At 42.0% G+C, this 19,773-nt stretch overlaps 1 protein-coding gene across 9 annotated transcripts in view; it reads left to right on the top strand.

The window, feature by feature from the left end:
- by (blistery) overlaps window positions 1–19,773 on the top strand; it is a 176,148-nt gene that overhangs the window by 72,832 nt on the left and 83,543 nt on the right. The window contains exon 1 of one of the 9 annotated variants that reach the window (XM_043427627.1): window positions 7,190–7,555. The exons of the other annotated variants lie outside the window; for them this stretch is intronic. Coding sequence (XP_043283562.1) covers window positions 7,529–7,555 — 27 coding nt within the window. The 5' untranslated portion in view covers window positions 7,190–7,528. Of the gene's footprint in view, window positions 1–7,189; window positions 7,556–19,773 lie in introns of those variants that run through there. 9 annotated transcript variants of the gene reach the window in all.

Here is a 19,773-nt window from a genome sequence, read left to right as displayed (position 1 = left end):
AATTCGTGCAATCATGGATTGATCGACTGAAACGACCAATTACCGCATCACGATGAGAGAAAGAAAGAGAGCGAGAGTGGGGAGGGAGAGGGGGTGCGAGAGCTCATCCGTAAGATGTATGCGTTACGAGAGAGTCCATCGACCGTCCCTGGGGCGAGCCAAACAGGAGCAGGTCTCCTCTTCGCTCTGTGCTGCTCACCGGGAGAGATAGCTGGCTCACGAGAGTGGCGATTCCACGTCTCGTAGCCATCAAGTCTACAATCCAAGAGCACCGGGATGAAGAGAGAAGAGAAAAGAAGGGAGGGAGCGCGATGTAGTGAAATGAGGATGAGAAAAGATGCAGAGGAAGAGAGAGGTTCGAGAGGACGGGAGACTCAGGTTCGCGAGAGCCAGAGCATCACATGGGCACAAAGCGCGAGAGGGAATACCATACCCGGGTACTGGCTTCTCTCGCGCGCGCGTCGTCCACGTACGGGATCGTACACACGAACATACATCCACCGCGGGGGCAAAAGATGTTCGGCCATCCAGGATCGTAAACAGGCGAACAAGAACCGGGTAAACCGGCGGCAAGTTCGTCGAGAGAGAACTCTTCATTCTGCTATGAAACAGCGAGAGAGAAACGGGGAGAGAGGAAGGAGAGAAAGAGACGGGAAAATGAGGAAAGCGGTGGAGACCGAGAAAAATAGAAAGAGAGATGGAGAAAAGCGCTAAGGAAGAAATATGGCGAGAGATGCGGACAAGGGGAGGAGGAGGGGGAGGAGGAGGAGGAGGAGGAAAGCGTGAAACACTATACCAAAGTCGAGAAGGGAGAGATCTCTTTTCGATACTATATACGTTGCGAGTTTATCTGCTTCTCTCATATCCCGATAAAAATCCAGTTGCAAGAGACTCCACGTCGTCCATTATGTGACTGCGTTCTTCACGAGCCTCTCGCGCATCTCTCCTCGCCTCTATTCCTCTGCTTGGCTCTTTCATCCGATGAGATCGCTCGCGACACTCGTGCCAAACGAGACGAACGAGCTTGACATCAGGTGCGAGAGTCTTTCCCTTCTCCCCCGTTCTCGGACCCAAGTTTACATACATATAGAGAGATCGCTTTGCAAACGACCGGGTAAATAAGTCCTCGGGAAGATCTTTGCCCGCTCGAGACGTCGAGAAGAAGCGCTGTCGCCCGACCCGTTCATCTCCGCGAATACGAGAATACGCCGCGATTCCAATTGAAATAATGAAAAAAAGAAACACGATCTTACGGTCGGGGCTAAACGGGACAGCGGTGAACAAACGACGTCGATATTCGCTCGCCACTTCGACTCATTTTCGTAACGAGAATATGTTCGATTTAATGGAAAATTCAATCCTAGTTTTTTTTACTACAAATTACTGGAGATCCCCTTTTGCAACGGTATCTTTCGTATTTACATAAATAAATAAATTAGAAAGAGTAGTGATTTCAAGTAAATTGTTCGGCGATCAGCATCGATGAACATGATGAATATTCATCGAATATTCGTACACACACAAATCGTTGGTCAAGCGACACAAAATAAGGGAATGATTGAATTATTTTTCGTCATTTACGATTTCGTAATGCACGGAGAAAACGAGGCCGAAAGTCTGGAGAAAAGTACCAGCAATATAGTATCTCGGGGACAGTATATTCGTACTGGATTGCAGCACTAATTCGAAGAGCAGCAATAAAAATTGTTCTACCCACCTATAGTAAAAAGCTCAATACCCAAACCTTTTATTCAAAAGGCTCAAGAGTCTTTTTTTCTATAAGCATAGTAAAAAATCTTTTCAGTCACTTCAAATGTTTGTCGTGTAAAGTATGTTCGAGCAGCCCTGAAGAAAAACTCTATGCATGGTTAAATGTCACACGTATTCGGTGCAAATTCGTGTATTTATCACAGAATTTGCTAGGCTGACTGTCAAAATTTGTGATTTACAATACACTTCCACTTATCAGTAAGTTTGGCACTGACGTGCATCACTTTTTGCTATCGACACAAAGCTGTTTAGAATTGAAGGAAGGAAGAATTATTGTAAAATTCAAAAAATACTATGCTGTTTGTAATCGGTGGTTAAAACGGATCCGTTTTCTCCGGGTGGTTATTCATACGCTTTTCTCATCGGAATTTCAATGCCCAGGTTACGAAAGTGTGTGCCCCTCGGTTTCTTCTTCTTCCTCTGCTTCCTAATTCAAGCAATCACGTTCTCCATGCAAATACGTGTGCACGAGGTTATAATTATTATTTTATTCATCATTGGTTATTTTCCGTGAGGCTTTACGATCGATGTTTTTCCCGAGACACGGAAGGGAAATCAAGTCGATCTCGTGCTCGTCCCGTAACTGATCTACGTAATAACGGGATCCCCCCATCGATATATAGCTACACGTATATACGCTACCTTAGAACTCCTTATAGTCGCAATCGCCCGCGCTCGCTCCCTGGGATCACGAAAGACAAACTAAAAGACCAGAGATGAATGAACGGACGAGAGAGAAAGAGAATCGGCAAAAGTGGAGAAAATAAAGCAAATCGGAGCGAGATAGGGGCAGCACGAGCCTCGCTGTTTCCTCTCTTTTATATAGATATATTTGTGCACACATTTATTTACATTTACATATAATACGTATCGAGAGAGGTGGATATACGCGGCTGTGTGTGTGGCATATCGTCTTCTCATATCCTTTTCTTGATGGTAATCTGATCGGTCAGTAATCTCGTATCTCGAAATCAAATATATATCTCACTGTGGAACTATATATTTCTTTCATCATCTATAAATATAAAACGAGAGAAAATGGAGTTTGCTATTTTTGCGTAAGTCCGCAATTTAGTAAGCGGCACACGACTTTTGCTTTCTACGGATTGAAGATAATTCGACTCATTCGCATTCTTTTCATTCGGCATTTCGTACGTCGTTTCCTTCTCTCAAATGAAGGTTGTTGTCGTGGGATCAGGACGAAACGACCTCACTGGGATGAAACTTTTTGTTAACGTTCATCATCCCTTTGCTAATCAACCTGTCAAATTTCAAAACGATCCGCAGTACAGTTATATTTAGAAAAAAATCGATGCCATGGAGTTGAAAAAACAGGTACACTTAAGTGGAACATCGGACTAACTTTTTGTGCCCCGAAAATAATCATTTACAATACTGGCTCAGAGTTATTAATCATTGTAATCGCGAATTTTTCCAAAAATTGAGCACACAAAATATAAGGCCTCGGAAACGTGGCAATAGCGTAAACGCCACAAGCTACCTTAACGTTTTCTTTCCCCGGACCGATGTTCATGCGGTCGAGAAACAAACACTTCGATTTTGAGGTTAGGAACGGGGCGCGTATATGCTAGCTGTGCGGCGCTGCTGCCAATCGAAGCACATTATCATGGGCACATTATTTACGTCGTTGTCAGTTCGTCTTGCAATAATTAATCTAAAATAATGTTTTAAAAAAACATTTAAAAATGTCGGGAGATGTCTCTAACTCTTACTCCATGATTTGATTAGAGACTTCTCCTGACAAATATTAAACTCCATTATGATTATAACATATTTTAGTTATAAAATTTTTTGTTTTATTATCACCTTCATTCTTTGTACAATCATTCAACTTCGACAATTACTATATTAAAATTTTTATTTTCATATATAAATGACTTAACTACCATCAATCGATATTAACCATAAAAATCGAATCTCGAGGGAGTTGTAATAAATGGTTTCTTATCTATCTTATTATTAATCTATTTTTATTTCAGTCTTTCCAAAGTTTACTGCAACTTTCTTAAGAAAAAGAGTTTAAAATCATTTTCTGGAAACGCATATCCTTTTTTTACAATATTGTTCTTTTCTAACATTCATTTTTTTTCCTCGACTTCGTTTTATTTTAAATACGCTATACAATTTTTCAGTCGGGAGTTTTTTAAATGTTTTTTTAAAACATTATTTTTACAAAGTTGTTTTTTCGAACACTCATTTTTTTTATTACTAAAACATTTATTATTTCATCATTTTTAAAGTTCACTACGATTTCTCAGTCCCAATAATTTTTATTATTATTTTACATGATATTTTCTCGTTTTCACTATATTTTTCAATACACTATATAATTTTTTCAGTCGGGAGTTTTCTTTCTTTATTTTTGCCTATCAATCGTTATTTTTTGGTTTTTTTTTGTAGAATACCATCAAATCAGTCTTATTGAATGAAAAAAAGTTAATGAAATTGTTGATTTTTTTTTTCGATCGTCGTATTAATTGTACACGTTGTACTAAGAAAAAAATGAATGATTAACTGTCCTAATAAGTACTGTATATTTTGAACATGTACTTCGAGAAAAAATGTCCAAAAATGTGACACAATGTTGTAACATCACTGTGAACTGAATATCCGACAATTCAGTGTCCTGCCCACAATAAGCCTTTCTTATTTTGTCAAGTTTTTCAATTTGTTTATTAGCTTCGCATCAGCTTGCATTCTCCGTTTCACATGCAGTGTCCACAACAAATAGCAGACTTCTCGATTCATGGGTTGAGTAATAGAAAAAAAAAATTGGAAGAGTAACAAATCAGTGGTGCATTTTTTTTTGCATTAGTGTCGTTAATTCCAGAAATAATTTAGGGAAAAAAAACTAATAAAAATCATGCATAATTGTTGTCCAAAATTGCACTTCAATAGCGCCATATTTCCGTGGGACACGAGCGCCGCCATCGGTAGTGCGGATCGCTAATAGCTGAGAGCTGAATGAAAGGCGATCCAGAACAGCGTGAAGTAGTCGATAGTCGAATATGATGCGATATATTTAAACTGAGTATAGCGTAAATATCAATTAAAAAGAAAAATATTCAATAGATTTTGATTAAATTGGCTTTAGAACACTCTCTGCCACTCACAGAAGGACAAGCACAAAATTGGTCAAGACAACTATCACCGTTTTCGAGAAAACTGGCGACAAAGGAATATCCCCCCACCCACTGATCGCAGTGAAACGCATAACTCCCGTCTTTTGGCCCTGCGGGCAGTCGCGGGAGCTAAAAATGATCGAAAATGATGCCATAAATTGATATAAACAATTCCTGTAACCATGACTTTGTCAGAAATGCATATTTTTGAAACTGACGTGGATTTATTCCTCGAAAAAAATTTGACGACGAACGGTCGGTAATAATTCATCGGTTTCGTGCACAAGCGAAGGGCGCTCCCTGCGCGCTCACCCCCGTCAAGCTTGAAAATCGTTTTACTAATAATTTCGGTAATCGGATATAATTTTTTTTCTTCATTTCGAGGAATAAAAAAATCGATGTTTTGCATACGATTGGCTCCCGGGAGCACGGAATTATTTTTTCGATTCATCCTCGTACGTATTTTCCTGTTACCCAAATGAGTTTGACATTCCGTTTGAATTTATTAGTTCAATGCGCCGAAGCTGAATAATCTGGGCACGAAAAATGTTATATTAATTTTTTAACGAAATGAATGGAAACATCCAATTAAGGAGTCGAGTCGTTGAATGAATTTCACGATACGATTTTCGCTCAGGAACGAAATGATCTTAGCTTAAAAAGCTCTCGAGACTTTTATATTGTTTCTTTGGCGGATACGCCGCCGAGCTTGTAAAAACAACTGGTTCTCCAGTCCGGAGCAGTTATTACGCAATTAATGATTTATATGTGTGCTTAATGGATACGCGAGATAATTGGATTGAATGATAACCGGCCAGTAATTATAATTACTAGTAAAATAAATAGATTGGATGATGGATACGAAAGATAAACTGCGCGGAGGATAGTTTTGTAGTGCGTTCATAGACGCGGCGAAGGGCAACCGGAAAACGTAGCTTTGTGGGGTGTCCGTACGTGGTTGGTTTTACCGGTGTGTATACCTGCCACGACGTATATAAATATATAGTAACGCAAGTGTGTACGCCGAGGAGATAGCGGCAAAGCTCCGGTCTCGCGCCCGCGAACGGAGCTCGCGCGCGCACAACCATCTCTCGCCGGATCCAGTCCGCGAAGAGCGCTCCGCCGCGGTGGACGTGGCAAAGTATCAAAGACCAACCTTCTTTTTTCAAACGCTCGAACGACAATAAAGTAGCGCCGAGTTGGGAGACTTTCGGTAACTTAATTTCATCTTAAATCGGGTTCGAAGTCTGTGACCTTGAGACGTTGGTTTTCCCGATTCGGTCCGGGCCTCGCTTCGATCCCGTCGATCGTTCGAGTCGTTTGTACTTTGGAATTCGCGACGAGGAATTTTCGTGAATCGTCCCGTTGAAGAAATCGAAAGGGAGTTCTTGGCATCCCAATGGAATCATGAATTCGGAGATTTATCAAAATTCTCAAACAAGCAAGTGGCAGTGATTCGAGCAACGGTGGCCTCGTGGATTTCCAACGATTTTCAGCTCGTGTCGCGGCGCCCCTAAGAAGAAACATAAGAAGAGAAAGACTCTTGAACAGAAAACGAAAGAGTCTTGTGAATAGAGAGCGGGCTCTGAAAGGAAATTCCAGATGTGTGTGTTGTACTAGCATCGAAGCAAGTGTCAACTTTCTCGCCTATGCGAAGTACCTCGAGAACGCGAAGAGAGAAACAAGCAGCAATCACGAACCGTTATTAATGTTTTTTGCCGCACTCGCAGATTAATCGGAAGATCGGAGCGATCGATACGAGCTAGTAAAGATCGTTGTCGATAAATAACGACTTGGAGTAATCAGGAAAAAGCATCTCTCGATTTATTCAAAAATCCTGCATCTCGTTCGCCCCGTAAAAAGCGCATAAATAATAAAAGGAAAAACAACAATAAACGGCGAAGTAAGAGGGGCGGGGGGGAGGCACGCAGACGTAATATACTGCACGATTTTATGGTTTTATGCGGCAGGCGCAAAGAGCGAGAGTGCCAAAATGGATGGGCAAGGTGTCGTGGCCTTGACCCAAGAAGCCCGATAATTCTGGCCATGCTGCTGCAGTCCTCTTGCATACTACTACCACGCGAAGCACCTTTCGATCGAGGAGCAAGCAAAGAGAGATTTCATCTCGAGCCGCTATTAAGAGAAGAGCTGTACAAAAAGAGCCGAGTAACGATTGGCACTAGCTCGGTATTTCAGCGCGCGGAAGAGAACGAGACGAAGAAAAAGGATTGCGAGGGAGGGCTTAGGGAGGGACTTTGGGAGCGAACAGGATGCATTCTTCAGAGCGAGCTTTGAGCCTTTAAACTCCAAGTGCTTAAATAAATATACGGATATACACATTCGTATTATTCTGTGCGTGCGTGCGTGCGTGCGTCCCTGTGCGTGTGTGTTCGAAGATGCTCCGTATATCGCGAGTGGAAATAATCGTTCGTAAATTTTCGTGAGATCGTCGCTTCTCGCCGCGCTCTCCAAGTGTGCGTCAAGTCCCCGTGTACACACGGATGCTTTGCAAAAGAGGTAAAAGAATACGTCGACGGGGAATCTCACGAACGATCTACGGAGCAACGAAGCGCGTCCCGAGCTGGTGGTAATGTGGTACCAGAGGTGACGGCAAGATGAACGGTCACGGCTCCACCACTGAGGTAGTACCCTGATTCACCGCAGCATCCCCTTCATCTCTTCCTTTCTTTCTCTCACTCTCTCTATATTTACGCGTATTTGAGTAATCCTGCACATGTATCCCTCGACTATTTTCGTTCGGCACCGCTTTTTTTACACTTTTCAACGCATGCTCATGCAGTGTCATAAAAATATGTGGGTGACAAATCACGAGGCTGCGTATCCTCGAAATAGCCGTTCTGGGGCTCTTTTTTTTTTATTTTTTTTTTTTTATTAAAGTTGGAGAATTTGAGTAGCCTTCGGTCATTTTGGCCCCAAGAGATTTGGCTGAGTTCGGTTTTGGTTCGATGATCCGCGATCTTCGTTCTCGCGGTAATGGACTTTTCGTTGAAATGTCTTGGGATTATCAGAGGAATTTCGCACAGGGTTTTCATTCTTCGAGATCCATTTTTGCACGTGATAAAGTTCGGAGCAGGATGTAAATTGCCTGAATAATGATTAAGGGAGTGAGCGTATATAATCGCATTGGAATTGGGATGCAGCAGAGATGATTATTGGAAACGTTCAGCCTAGTCCATGCGTCGAAGGTCGTGCGGAATGTCTCATTCATATATTTAGATCGGCGCGACGCTGGAGCAGCTCCCGATTCATTTATTTTTTCTCCCCGCTTCTCAGCTCTCCGTTAAACCCTTCATTTTGCTCGTCACGCCGTAAATTTGCAAGGCAGACGGCGTCTCGTCCTCCTCTTGCGCGAGCACCGACCAAATATTAAGTTCGCCAGAATTCACGACCCCTTTCCGCACACATGTAGCCTGCGCAGGGCGACTGCGGTTTCGTTTACTCGCGCGTCCGTGTGTCTATGTGCGTGGCTCTGCGGCCCTGTGCGTCGAACGTGCAACCGCGCACCGGGGCGCTATCTCGAAGGGTTCATAACCGAGCACCGAAATTTTGTCCCTTACGCGGAAACCGACGGAAATGTGTTTGTTCGGCCGAACGAGGCCGAACTGGCGACGTCATTTCTAATAAATTAAATTTCATATAACGAGAAATAATCCTCAAATCTCGACTCGAGTCCCCGGATTCGTGGCTGCTGAGAAAAACGATATTTTATCAACGAATCACAATCAACATAAACGAAACACTCAAATTTATTTACGACAAATAACCGAAACGTGCCTTCCACTCCGATTCATATTTCGCCGCATTTTTTTCTTCACCAAGTTTTGCCTACCATTCCAAGGTGTTATGTAGACCGTGTATACGTCGAGATAACGGCTTGCCTCTCCGCAGCTCTCCCTCTCACTCTGCCACCCATCGTTATGCCGATTAGATAAGAGCACGTGTGTGCTGCTTCGTTTATGGATATGTGTATTCATACACACTTGCGTTTATTCGTACACGAAGATATTTACACTGATATATGTGCTTATGTATTATCACTCGTACACATAAATGAGGACGGGGAATATGAAAAGGCACGATGTATTAAACTCGCGGGGCGTTAGCGTGCGCATCGCGCGGGACCCCCGGGCATAAATCCCATTCTCTGATATGCCCACCCGGGATTCGCGCTCGCGATCGCACGTGTGAGTCTGAATTTTCTCGGCGCGTCCTCTTCCATCGCGTTTGCCCTCGTTCCTCTTATTTCTCGTTCCCAATTCCCCTTTTCCGTTTTTTCCGGCCTTTTCAAATCGTTTTATTCTTCACGAACCAACACCGGCGTGAGATTCAGCAGATGAAAGGGGAGGCAAATATTATTTTCAGTCGGAAAGATCCTGCTCGGGGAATTTCGCGCTGGCTCAGTCCCCTAAATATTTCAACGACGAAAATACACTATTCTGATGATCTCATCTCGATCGAAAATATGACAGAAATATATATCATCCACCGTTGATACGAGAGTTTTTTAAAACATTGAGAAACTTCGAAAAATTGCTCTTTCGAAGATTTAAGAGCCGAATCAAGATTACACGGAAACTGACACTGAGAAAAGAAATGATTCTCAACAGATCGAGTATCCTCGGGAGACAAGGGCCTCTCGAGCCCCTCTCGCCCTGGGATATAATGCGAGGCGCGCTATTATATACCAACAACTTTGTAGAAACTCGGAAACCGGTCACGACTGCAAAAGCAGAAGCGCGCTGTAATAACAGCCGATCTCGAGGCCGCCGTCGTTTGTATACACGAAATAAGTGAGAACAGTTGTTGTTTTTTCTTTATATTTTTGTTTCAAAAAAGAAAGAGCAGCATGAAAAAATATTGATTGAAATACAGACCTCAGGCTCGTTTGCTTTTGCAACTCTGTCTGGAAACACGTTGATTGAAAAAAGTTTGAGTGCGGTTGAACGAAGCGCATTTCTCTTGATTGCCGCTGAAAGTTAGTCGAATTTGCAAATTCAACTTGAACTGTACTGCCGCGACCAATGATTTATCGGAAATTCACGCACGTGCATGCGCTCCAAATACAGTCCAATTTCCGTTTTTCTACCCACCTGCCGCGGAATCCTCCTCAGGGCAAAGACGGATTGATTGCGAGGAGCCCCGAAAGAAAAACGCTTTTGCGGACCTTGATTCTCCTATGGAAAGCTCGGAAACGCACAAACGAGGCAAAGGACTCTGGCGCGCGCGATGGGCCCCTTGGCTGTCGGCCAACGAAAAACAACTCCGGCATGCAGACGGCTTTTCTCAGCTTTCCTCCCCGTTTTCAACCCCCTTTTCTCCTTTCTCTGCTCACCTTAATTATTCCTTTTTCACTTATTTCGACGTCGCAAATACCACGATGAATCGAGACCAGACGTCGCGACGCTTTTGCCTCTTTGCTCGCCTACAAATTGTGACGCTTGCTCAGCGCCAATTATAATCGAAATTCACCGCGAATTTACTCCCCAAGTCTCCTTTTCCCTCGATACGACGAACTTCGTTCGATAAAAAATCGATTAATCCAATGGAAACGACAATCGAGCCTTGATTACGAATGCAGACCTTTCGGCCACATCAATATTCTCCATCTGTATCTTCATTTCGAGAAAACGTTAATGCTGCAACGATTAGAGATCGAAAAACATCGACAATTTATGATAAATATGCAGAACGGAATGTCCACCTGGAAATTGAGATGGAAAAACGACTTTTCCTCCGCTACAAGATGTTCCATTAATGTGCACGGAAATTCCTGAAGCATTTTTCTTCACACTTGTCCGCACGTGCTCCCTCACACTGAGATATTATCTCGGATAATTTCTCACTTACGAATTCCTCGCGGTCGTAGAAAAATTGAGTGGGTGAAAGGTTCCGCTTGAAGAAACGAGGGAGAAAAAAAGAGGCGTCTCATTTGTGGAGGCATTGAGAAAAATTCGTAATTAGCATGGTAATGCGAGAGATTCCGTAAAGTCGGACTTATGAAACAGGCGTTTCAAACGTTCAATCGGTTAATTAGAATTGGAATTCCGTCGAAAGATAGGTTAGGCGCGAGGTCGCTGCGTTCTTGCCTTGACATTAGAGATCTTTCACTTTTCTCACTTCTTTTTATGGCTACGAATTCATACGCCGTTAGAGTCGTTCTCGTCAACGAATAAAGCCATTTGGAGGCCTTCCTTTGATCCGATATTTGGAGAAAAACAAGAAAATCAGTAAGAAAAAATTGGTCAACGCGACGGCACGAGCTCGGAGCATCGAATTTGTTTTTTATCTCCGACAAACGACACGTTTGTCGAGATGTTTTCGAGGCCACCAGCTCGCTAATTTCCCAAACGAGCCGAAATAGTTGTTCCGAGAACGAACACCGTCATCTCGCCTCTTTTTTCCTTTTTTCGACGTGTTACATCTCCGACCCTTCTTTTCCCATCTTTTTCGCATCCTCGTGCTCCCCTTCCCAAATCGCCCCCCCCCCCTCCCCCGCCCTTCCTACTTCAAACCCACTTTGAATTCTCCCCCAATCTGACTCCCTTGCATCAACGATCACTTCGTGGAAATCCTGCCTCTTGACTCGTCAAACACCGCCTCAAAGCCTACAATTAAACAATTATTTTCATACTTACGAGTGTGCCAGCGAGAATTACTGCAAAACGTTACGTGCGATATTTGGGTCTTTTAAACTTTTATTTTTTAAACACACGCTTCGAAGGAAAATTGTTGATGGAAGAATGGGGGAAAAAAAAAACGATTTCTGACTCACTTTTCTTACGAATCTCCATTGATTTTTAGAAAAATCGCGCATTCAGTTAGTGCGAGATTACAAAAAATATCGTCAGTGTAGAGTCGGGCACGCTGTCGTCAACTTTGTGGCAAGCTAGGAGTCGTAATTTTTGTCGGAACAGAAAAAATTAAAAACGAAATTGTAGGTATTAACATGCTCTACATGTTTGATGTCTAACATTTCTTTGATATCTATCACGGGAAAAGAGAAAACAGCAAAAAACAAATTCAACTACCTGAATTTTAGACTTTCTCGTCCGATATCTCAAGAATGATGAACGGTAGGTGCAAAATGTGTAGGATCTAAATTGTAGAACGTAAAAAAAGTAACAAAAAAGTATTATATTAAAATTTCCTTATCTCGACGGAGAACCAAGTTATTGTAAAAAAACTGAATTTAACCCTTTTTTAAAAATGGTGGAAAACGCGCATAGGAAATTTTGCTCGACAATTTGAACTCAAGTTTTTCTAGGCACACTTCAAGTGACTAATTTTCTTGACAACTGAATTGTCCGTTTTATTCGTGTTTTAAGCTCGTATCTCAACCGTCGAAAATAATTGATAAGGACATTCGGAATTTCCCGTGAATCGAAGAGACGAAAGAATTTTTTAGTGCTGCTTTTTCTCGAGATGAAGAGACGAGCTCAAAGTGCGCTGGCAGGTGCCACGAGGATCGCTTTTTGTCACGTTATAGCCCCGAGGATTGTCGGCGCTTCCAAGTTTTTCCATTTCCTTGTTTTGTTTTTCTTCACGTATTTTTTTCATCATTTTTATGACAACCGGTTGGATTCTCGAGCAACAAAATTGCCACTTGGGATTCTCGTTTGGAGCCGATGCGTAAAGAGATCGTAAACGACCTTTGCATGAAATTGATTCGCCACGCTCGCACGACGATATATCTCTTGTTGCCGCGCATCATCCCTGAAACTCTTTCCAACACACCACAGCAGGGAGTACACATATTATTATATTGCTCTCGGTATTTGCATGTTGTGTGACATCATGCGGTGCTTCTCGTCAGCTCCTCGACCAAAAGACGCCAGGAAATAATCGATGAGCAGCTTAAATTTCTCGAGAAAATTCGTTCACACGAACGGCTTGATCCGAGACAGAGTCGTGGGAGAGGAAACTATCAATTCAGTATAAGCTCAGCTCCGAATATCTAAGTGAATAATTGGTTGGAAATTTATTTAAAAATTCGATAAATACTTACGGCACACCGAGAAGACGAGGCCGAAAGTCTAGATGAAAGTACCAGGAATATAGTATCTCGGGGACAGCACTAATTCGAAGAGCAGTAATCAGAATTGTTTCTATCCACCATAGTAAAAAGACCAATACCCGCACTTTTTATTCAAAAGGCTCAAAAGTCTTTTTCTCTATAAGCATAGTAAAAAAATATTTTCAGTCACTTCAAATGTTTATGGTGTAAAGTATGTTCGAGCAGCCCTGAAGAAAAACTCTATGCATGGTTAAATGTCACACGTATTCGGTGCATATTACTCAATTTTTTACTCAATTGTAAGTTAGTTTAATTTTACACATTGTATTACGCATTATCCATGCTCAGAATTTTTTGTAACTGGGCTGGATTATTATTTTTCTGCTCAATTGCCTAACAGGTCCCTAAGGCAAATAAACTTAATCATCATCATCATCATCATCATATTCGTGTATTTATCATAGAATTTACTATGCTGATAGTTAAAATTTGTGATTTACAATACACACTTCCACTTATCAGTAAGTGTTAATCTGACGTGATGGATAAAACTCGAAAACAAAACGAAATATATAGTTCTGAGGTGCATCACTTTTTGCCATCGACATATAAAGCTGTTTAGAATCTAAGGGAGGCGAATAAAAATTGGAGAATTCAAAAAATACTGTGGTGTTTGCAATCGGCGGCTAAATATTTTGAAAATTAATTCTAGAAAAATGATATATTTCTAACTATACAATACGGATCCGTATTCTCTGTGTATTTAGCGAGAATATTTCGTTAAAAACGTGAGGGAAAATTGGAATTAGCAATCAATTTAATTTTTAGTCAATAGGGGAAAAAAATCGAATTAAATTAATACTGCGATTCGTCAGTTATTTCCGTTCTCCATTGTCCACTTGCTCGGGCTCTGGGTTCGAGGCACATTTCATTGAAAAATAAATGAAGCGAAGCCGTCCGTTTTTGAACGGGCGTTAATTGAGACCCGCGGCTTAAAAGACAGCGAATGAGAGTGCAACGGGGGCCGCAAAGTAATTCGCACAATTTATATATTGCGCACAAGCCCATACGCGGTCGCGTATTCTTTAATGACTTAATTCACTTTACAGTTTATTCAGCTTATCCAGACTCCAATAAAAAAATTAAAAATAAAAAAAAATATATAAATATATTTTCCTTATTAAATTGCACATGTTTGATATGCTCGAAGAAACGTGCAATCTTCGCGGTACAAAAGTGTGTGCATAAGTGAAAGGAGTGTAATAATGCCCGAGAATAAAAAAAAAAACTTAATGAGAAAAATATGTGTTAATCCTCATCGAGGTCGAACTCGTTCCATTGAGCAAAACATACCAAGAAAAACGAATTCAATTATCGAGTACTTTGCTGTAATGAAATTAAAATTGAAATGAGCGACTCTCGTCAAAATCTCGATCGACTTCTCGACTCTCGATCGATCGAACGAAATATCATTTAGGATTCGATTACAAATCGTAAAATTAAGGTAGTTTATGCACGAAACGATTTTCTTAAGAAAGTTTTGAAATTTACTTGGAGCTTAAATGGGTAGTCGACTGACACGCGCATCAAATTTTAAGGGGCTCGTCTTATTGGTTATTTAGATAAACGTCTTTAAATATAAACACAGGGTTATAGGAAGTATGCGTAAAAAATCGTTTATCACACAATAAAAATGATGCATATAATGAAGGTCTGTGGAAAATATTCGAGACGATTATCTTACTAGTAATAAACATATATTACGTTAAAGATTGAACGAAATTGGTAATGAGCACTCGTATCACCTCACACTTTCTCATTTCAGCATTTTGTTTCTTCTCGGCTTTTTTTTCTGCCTTTTTATTAATAATTTTTTCTTGACCCATTTGTTCTCTAAAGCGATTTTTTTACATACAAACTCTAGTATTTTTGCCAAAAATGAATGAAATTTTGAGTTGAGTCAGTGATGGATCCCCGTTAAATTAAGGAGGGTGGATCGCGACGATACAATGTTGCCAGGCTAAACCATGTTGAAAATATGAAGAATTTCAAAATTACAAGAATTTAATAAAATTTGGTAAATTTATTCTCTAAAAATATATAAGACAAGATAAATTTTTTAGATTTTTCTACCACATAGCTCTCGAGTAATTGTAAACTCTAAAGTTCACGTGTATATAAGCGCATAGAGTTTACATATATACAGTTATACATCTCGTGCACGAGAATTTCAATTTACTAACGCTCAATTATTCGATAACCATGTGGTGTAAAACAATTTGAAAAATATTGTATTTCTATACTTGATATCAAAGAATGTTATCACCGAATTTGATCAAATTCTGTTTATTTTGATTTCGTGATTCTCACCTTCCGTAATGGCGTGTAATTTCATTCGCCAAAAGATAAGTTGAACAAACGTATTTACTATTTTGAATAAATAACTCTGACATTAATTGAAAGATAGAGTGAGAGATTTAATAAGTCGTCAAAAATCGACCTAAATTAAACACCCATAAAACACGATTCTCCTGTGTATGATCTCCTTAAATTCTGGAGCATAAACTCGACAAAAGTTGGTTCACCTCAACAATTTTGCTCCTCAAGAGTGTAAATTGACTCGATTTTCCCACTCAATCATATCCCATAAAGAGGAAACTTTGAACAACACTATGCGAGCGAATAAATTGAATTCAGATTCGCAAAGATTGGATCGAGGAAGCTGATTCTCTGTAAGCATGTGATTCGATTGACGAAAGAGAGAGAGAGAGAGAGAGGGAGAGTGTGCCGCGTTGAGAGGCAGACGTGAGTACAAAGTGGACGTTTAACACGTGTAGCACACACTTGCTGCTGGCACGAGGCCCTCGATCGTAGTCGAGAGGCCGGAGATCCTTTTCATCGGCGCGGTGGGTGTGTGGAAGTATTAGCGGCGCTTTTGGTTTGCACGTGGCTGCGAAATTATTCTTCTTTGATCTATCTATCTATATACGTTAGAAAAAGCGTACACACGTTCCGATGCAGCGAATATCGGCGCACACGTCCATGTGTCCATACTGAAATGAATGGGGATGTATGAGCGTGACGCGTACAGACCGCGTGTCGGACGAGATGCACCGTAATGAATATTGATGTGACAAGCTCAGATTGCATTGCCGCATGTTGTACTACACCTAACCACTGAACCAAGATGCTATTAGCATTGGTAACTCTTCCCGGTGCCACCGGCCGGTCGCAATGACAATCTTCAAATGGCAGCAATAAATTCCTAAAAACGTTCTTAAGATTTGTCCGAATATGGATTTGCTGGCGGAAACGTCGTTGAGGGCCCTTTGAAAATCTTGTGAGTAGGAAAAAGCCCAATTTCGAAAAACAATTGCGTTGCGATTCGTTCGCAGCGAGAGAAAATCGTGATTCCGAATGAATTTGGAGCCCGATCCCCGAGTCTCGCTTCGCACATTTATCGCCGACATTTAGTCGCGCGTCGTCGTCGCCGCGTCGCGGGCTTTAATTCAATATTAACTGACACTGACGTTTCTGAATGATTTCTCATTCGAAGGGGAATTTACAAGCAGCTAATCGTCTCCGACGACTCGCGAAACGTTCTTGCCTTACGAGCATTATTATTTTGTTCTGCAAGATTGTCTCTCTAATGACAGTTTCGTTTTATTGTTTTGCGAGGCTCCCGATTCGCTGGAATACGAATTAGCCTGTTCGGCCGCGAACGTACAATCTACAAATTTATATTTATTTATATATTTCCATGGTTGTATATAGATATGAAGATAAATCAGCGAGCACCCGTTTAAGGGGCTGCGGTGAACCGCTACTTCTTCGCGGAGCCGCTCGAATACGCGTTTCTGCTGCTCGCAATTCAACTCGTTACAAAATTATACATACATCCGTATACTTGTATATTTATGTGGCTGTGTGTGCCTCTGTGTGTATGTGTAATGTATCTGTAATGGGAAAAAGAGCTGTGGCGGCGCTTACCAACAGTGGAAGAATCCGTGATAATCGAGACGCGAACTGCACAACTCGAGACTGCGGCTGGTTGTTACACCGCCCATATTTTCTCTCTCTCTCATTCTCTTTCTCGATTTATCGTCGCTCGTGTATCTCGACGCCATTGACCCGTGCAATCGATCGCTCTGTCGAACCTCCGATTCTCCTTTTTTCGAGCTTTTTTCCTCTCGTTAATGCGCTCCATCCTTCTGTTTTTTTATTTTTTTTATTTTTTATTCTCTCGATGAAAAATTCTTCCAGGCGACAAACACTTCGAGTTCGTTAGACTCCGCGCGCGGCCGTATACGGACGCGCGTATAATTCATGCACGTGTTTTCGGACAGCTGCTCCCAACGAGATGAAAACAACGAAAACGCATTTTCTTTTCTAGTATTTTGCTACAATACCTTCGCCCGTTTTGCCACAAACTCCAGTGTTTCTCCTGCTGTCAAAATCCATTTCGTTTTCTAACTTTTTACAACGCCCTCGCGTCGGGGAGTTCTCGTATTTTGTTGCTCGCCCGCTCTCTCTCTGTCTCTGTCTCTGTTTGCTACAGCATCAGGAAGTGCCGGAGCTTGACCCCGGGGGAATACATTCGTGGGTATATTGATCTATAAATTAAATTCCACGAGCGATGAATTAAAAGTGAGTGAAATAATTGGGAGCGTAGGTGCGCCGCACGAGCGGAGGGCGAAAGCACGAGAGTCGCGCAAACGAGCGATGTACGGAGTCGAGAGGAGCGAGCCTAACCGAAGCGTCAATTAGACTCGTGAGGCCCAAGACGCGTCTCGACGATCGTTTACGTGGGTGCATATATTAATTCTGACAGGCGAGAAGTAGCAATTGAGAAATCTCGATGTGTACAGTCTCGGAGTTTATGTGTGCACACGAACGCGGAAGAAACGTCGAAACGTGCGAGGCACACACGTTTAACTGTGCATATATTTAGGCTACGGTGAGATTGTCCAAGTTGGCAAAGATTAATGGCCTCTAAGGAGGAGAGAAATGAACGGAGAGTTTAATAAAAATGAATACGAGCACGATTCCTTCGATAAATTAGTCTCATTTTTCCCCCAATTTTTTTAGCCCTCTCGTTAAACGCTTTCCTCTTCATTTTTCTTCGCGATGCAGCCTCTCGACGATTGCTCAATGAGTTTCTCGCTCGTTTAAATACACATTGCAATAAATCAATAAAACTCACTCGCTCCCATGTTGACTTTAATCATCCAATTAATTATCTCAGCCAATTGATTATTTATCAACAAGATTCATGCCGCGCGCGCGCCGGTACAAATCAAAGGATAAACGTGTATCCTTGTTATCTTCTCTTATTACTGCAATAAAGTCTCTGTGAAAACCGGTAAAAAGCTTTTTCGTATTTTCCGGCTTTCGTCTTATCACCTCGACCCTCCTCGTCTCGCTCGTCCGCTCTTTCTTCCCTGGCGAATATCTCTCAATATCGAACGACCATCGATGCCTGCGCGCATCAGGGAAACGCGCGTTTTTTCCATCTCATAAATTCTAAAAAGAAAATCTTCGTCGAGACAAACGCGACAGTTGCAAGGATTTGAAAGTTGAAGAAAAAAATGTGAAAAATCTTCGATGTCGTGATCGAACTCATTCGATCCGGAAGCAAAAAACGTAGAAAGTTGTCACTTCTGAAAAACTGACGTCCAGAGTTTTCCGACTGATTTCACGTGCAACTAAGCTTCCTCTGTACACATAATGCAGGAGGCAAACGAACGTGGGTGGTAGCTTGCGCATTGGCTACGGATCGCCTGCAAAAGGCTTGCTTCGTTCGGTGCACACTCTTGTCGGCTTTGTCACACGTGCACGAACGTACGTATTTATTTATGCAAAGGTACGTGTATGTGGGAACGAAGGACTAGCGAGCGAATAGAAGCCGTATACGTATGCACATATAAACATGTATTTAAGGAGGGAAAAAGTTGGTTGAGTTTCGAGGCAAAACGAGGCGCTTCTTACGCCCTTATGACTCTCGATGTAGTCGATATGCATGCGAGCCTTTTCCCTTTATGCATGCAAGCCTCGTTTGTTCCTGAGCGTCGCGTGGTCACCGCGCTCCCGCGACTTTGCCTCTGCAAATAAATGTGTGCGTTTGTGTGAGGTCCACCACCTTATCGCGAGGCGGAAGAGAAAGTCTCTCCCCGTGCGGGCAATTTGTTTTTTTTTTCGCTTCCCCATTCCTTTTCTCCTCTTTTCATCTATTCTTTCGTCCTCTGCTTCACTCGCCCGCTTCTCCTTTTTCTTCGGCTCGCTTCGTGGCCCTTGCGCGCGCGCGCGTGGTTTCGCAGCCACCGGCTCTCGCGTGCGATGTTCATCTACTCGGATTTTTACGAGTTTATGGTGAAGACAAAAATGGAAAATTGAAAGAAAGAAAAAAGAGAGGATCGCTGGTGGGATTAAAGGACCGAAACTCCTGCAAAAAACACCACCGCGAGCAGAGCCAATCAGTTCCGATGGAACGTTAACGAGAAAGCGGCGAGGAGACTCGCGGCTTTTCGCCCGGAGCTTTGCACCCTTTTTTCTCTTTGCTTTATTCTGCTACCTTTTCTCATTCCTCGACCCCTTTCCGACCCCTTGTCCGAGCAGCCGAGTGATCAATGCCGGTGATTTTGTAGATCGGAAGATCCGTTTTCTTACTCGTTATTGCGGGAATTACGCGCGGGACGATATTTCCACCTCCTCGTCGCACACGTTCCTCACATTTTTCGTCATTTTAATGGAATTCATAACTATATCCGTTGATGTTATTAATTATCCACCGAAATATAAATTAATATTTATCGGTTTGAACCGATA

This window comes from Venturia canescens, chromosome 9, assembly GCF_019457755.1.
Source record: "Venturia canescens isolate UGA chromosome 9, ASM1945775v1, whole genome shotgun sequence".
Lineage (NCBI taxonomy): Eukaryota > Metazoa > Arthropoda > Insecta > Hymenoptera > Ichneumonidae > Venturia > Venturia canescens.
This window is presented reverse-complemented; position numbering and strand designations above follow the sequence as displayed.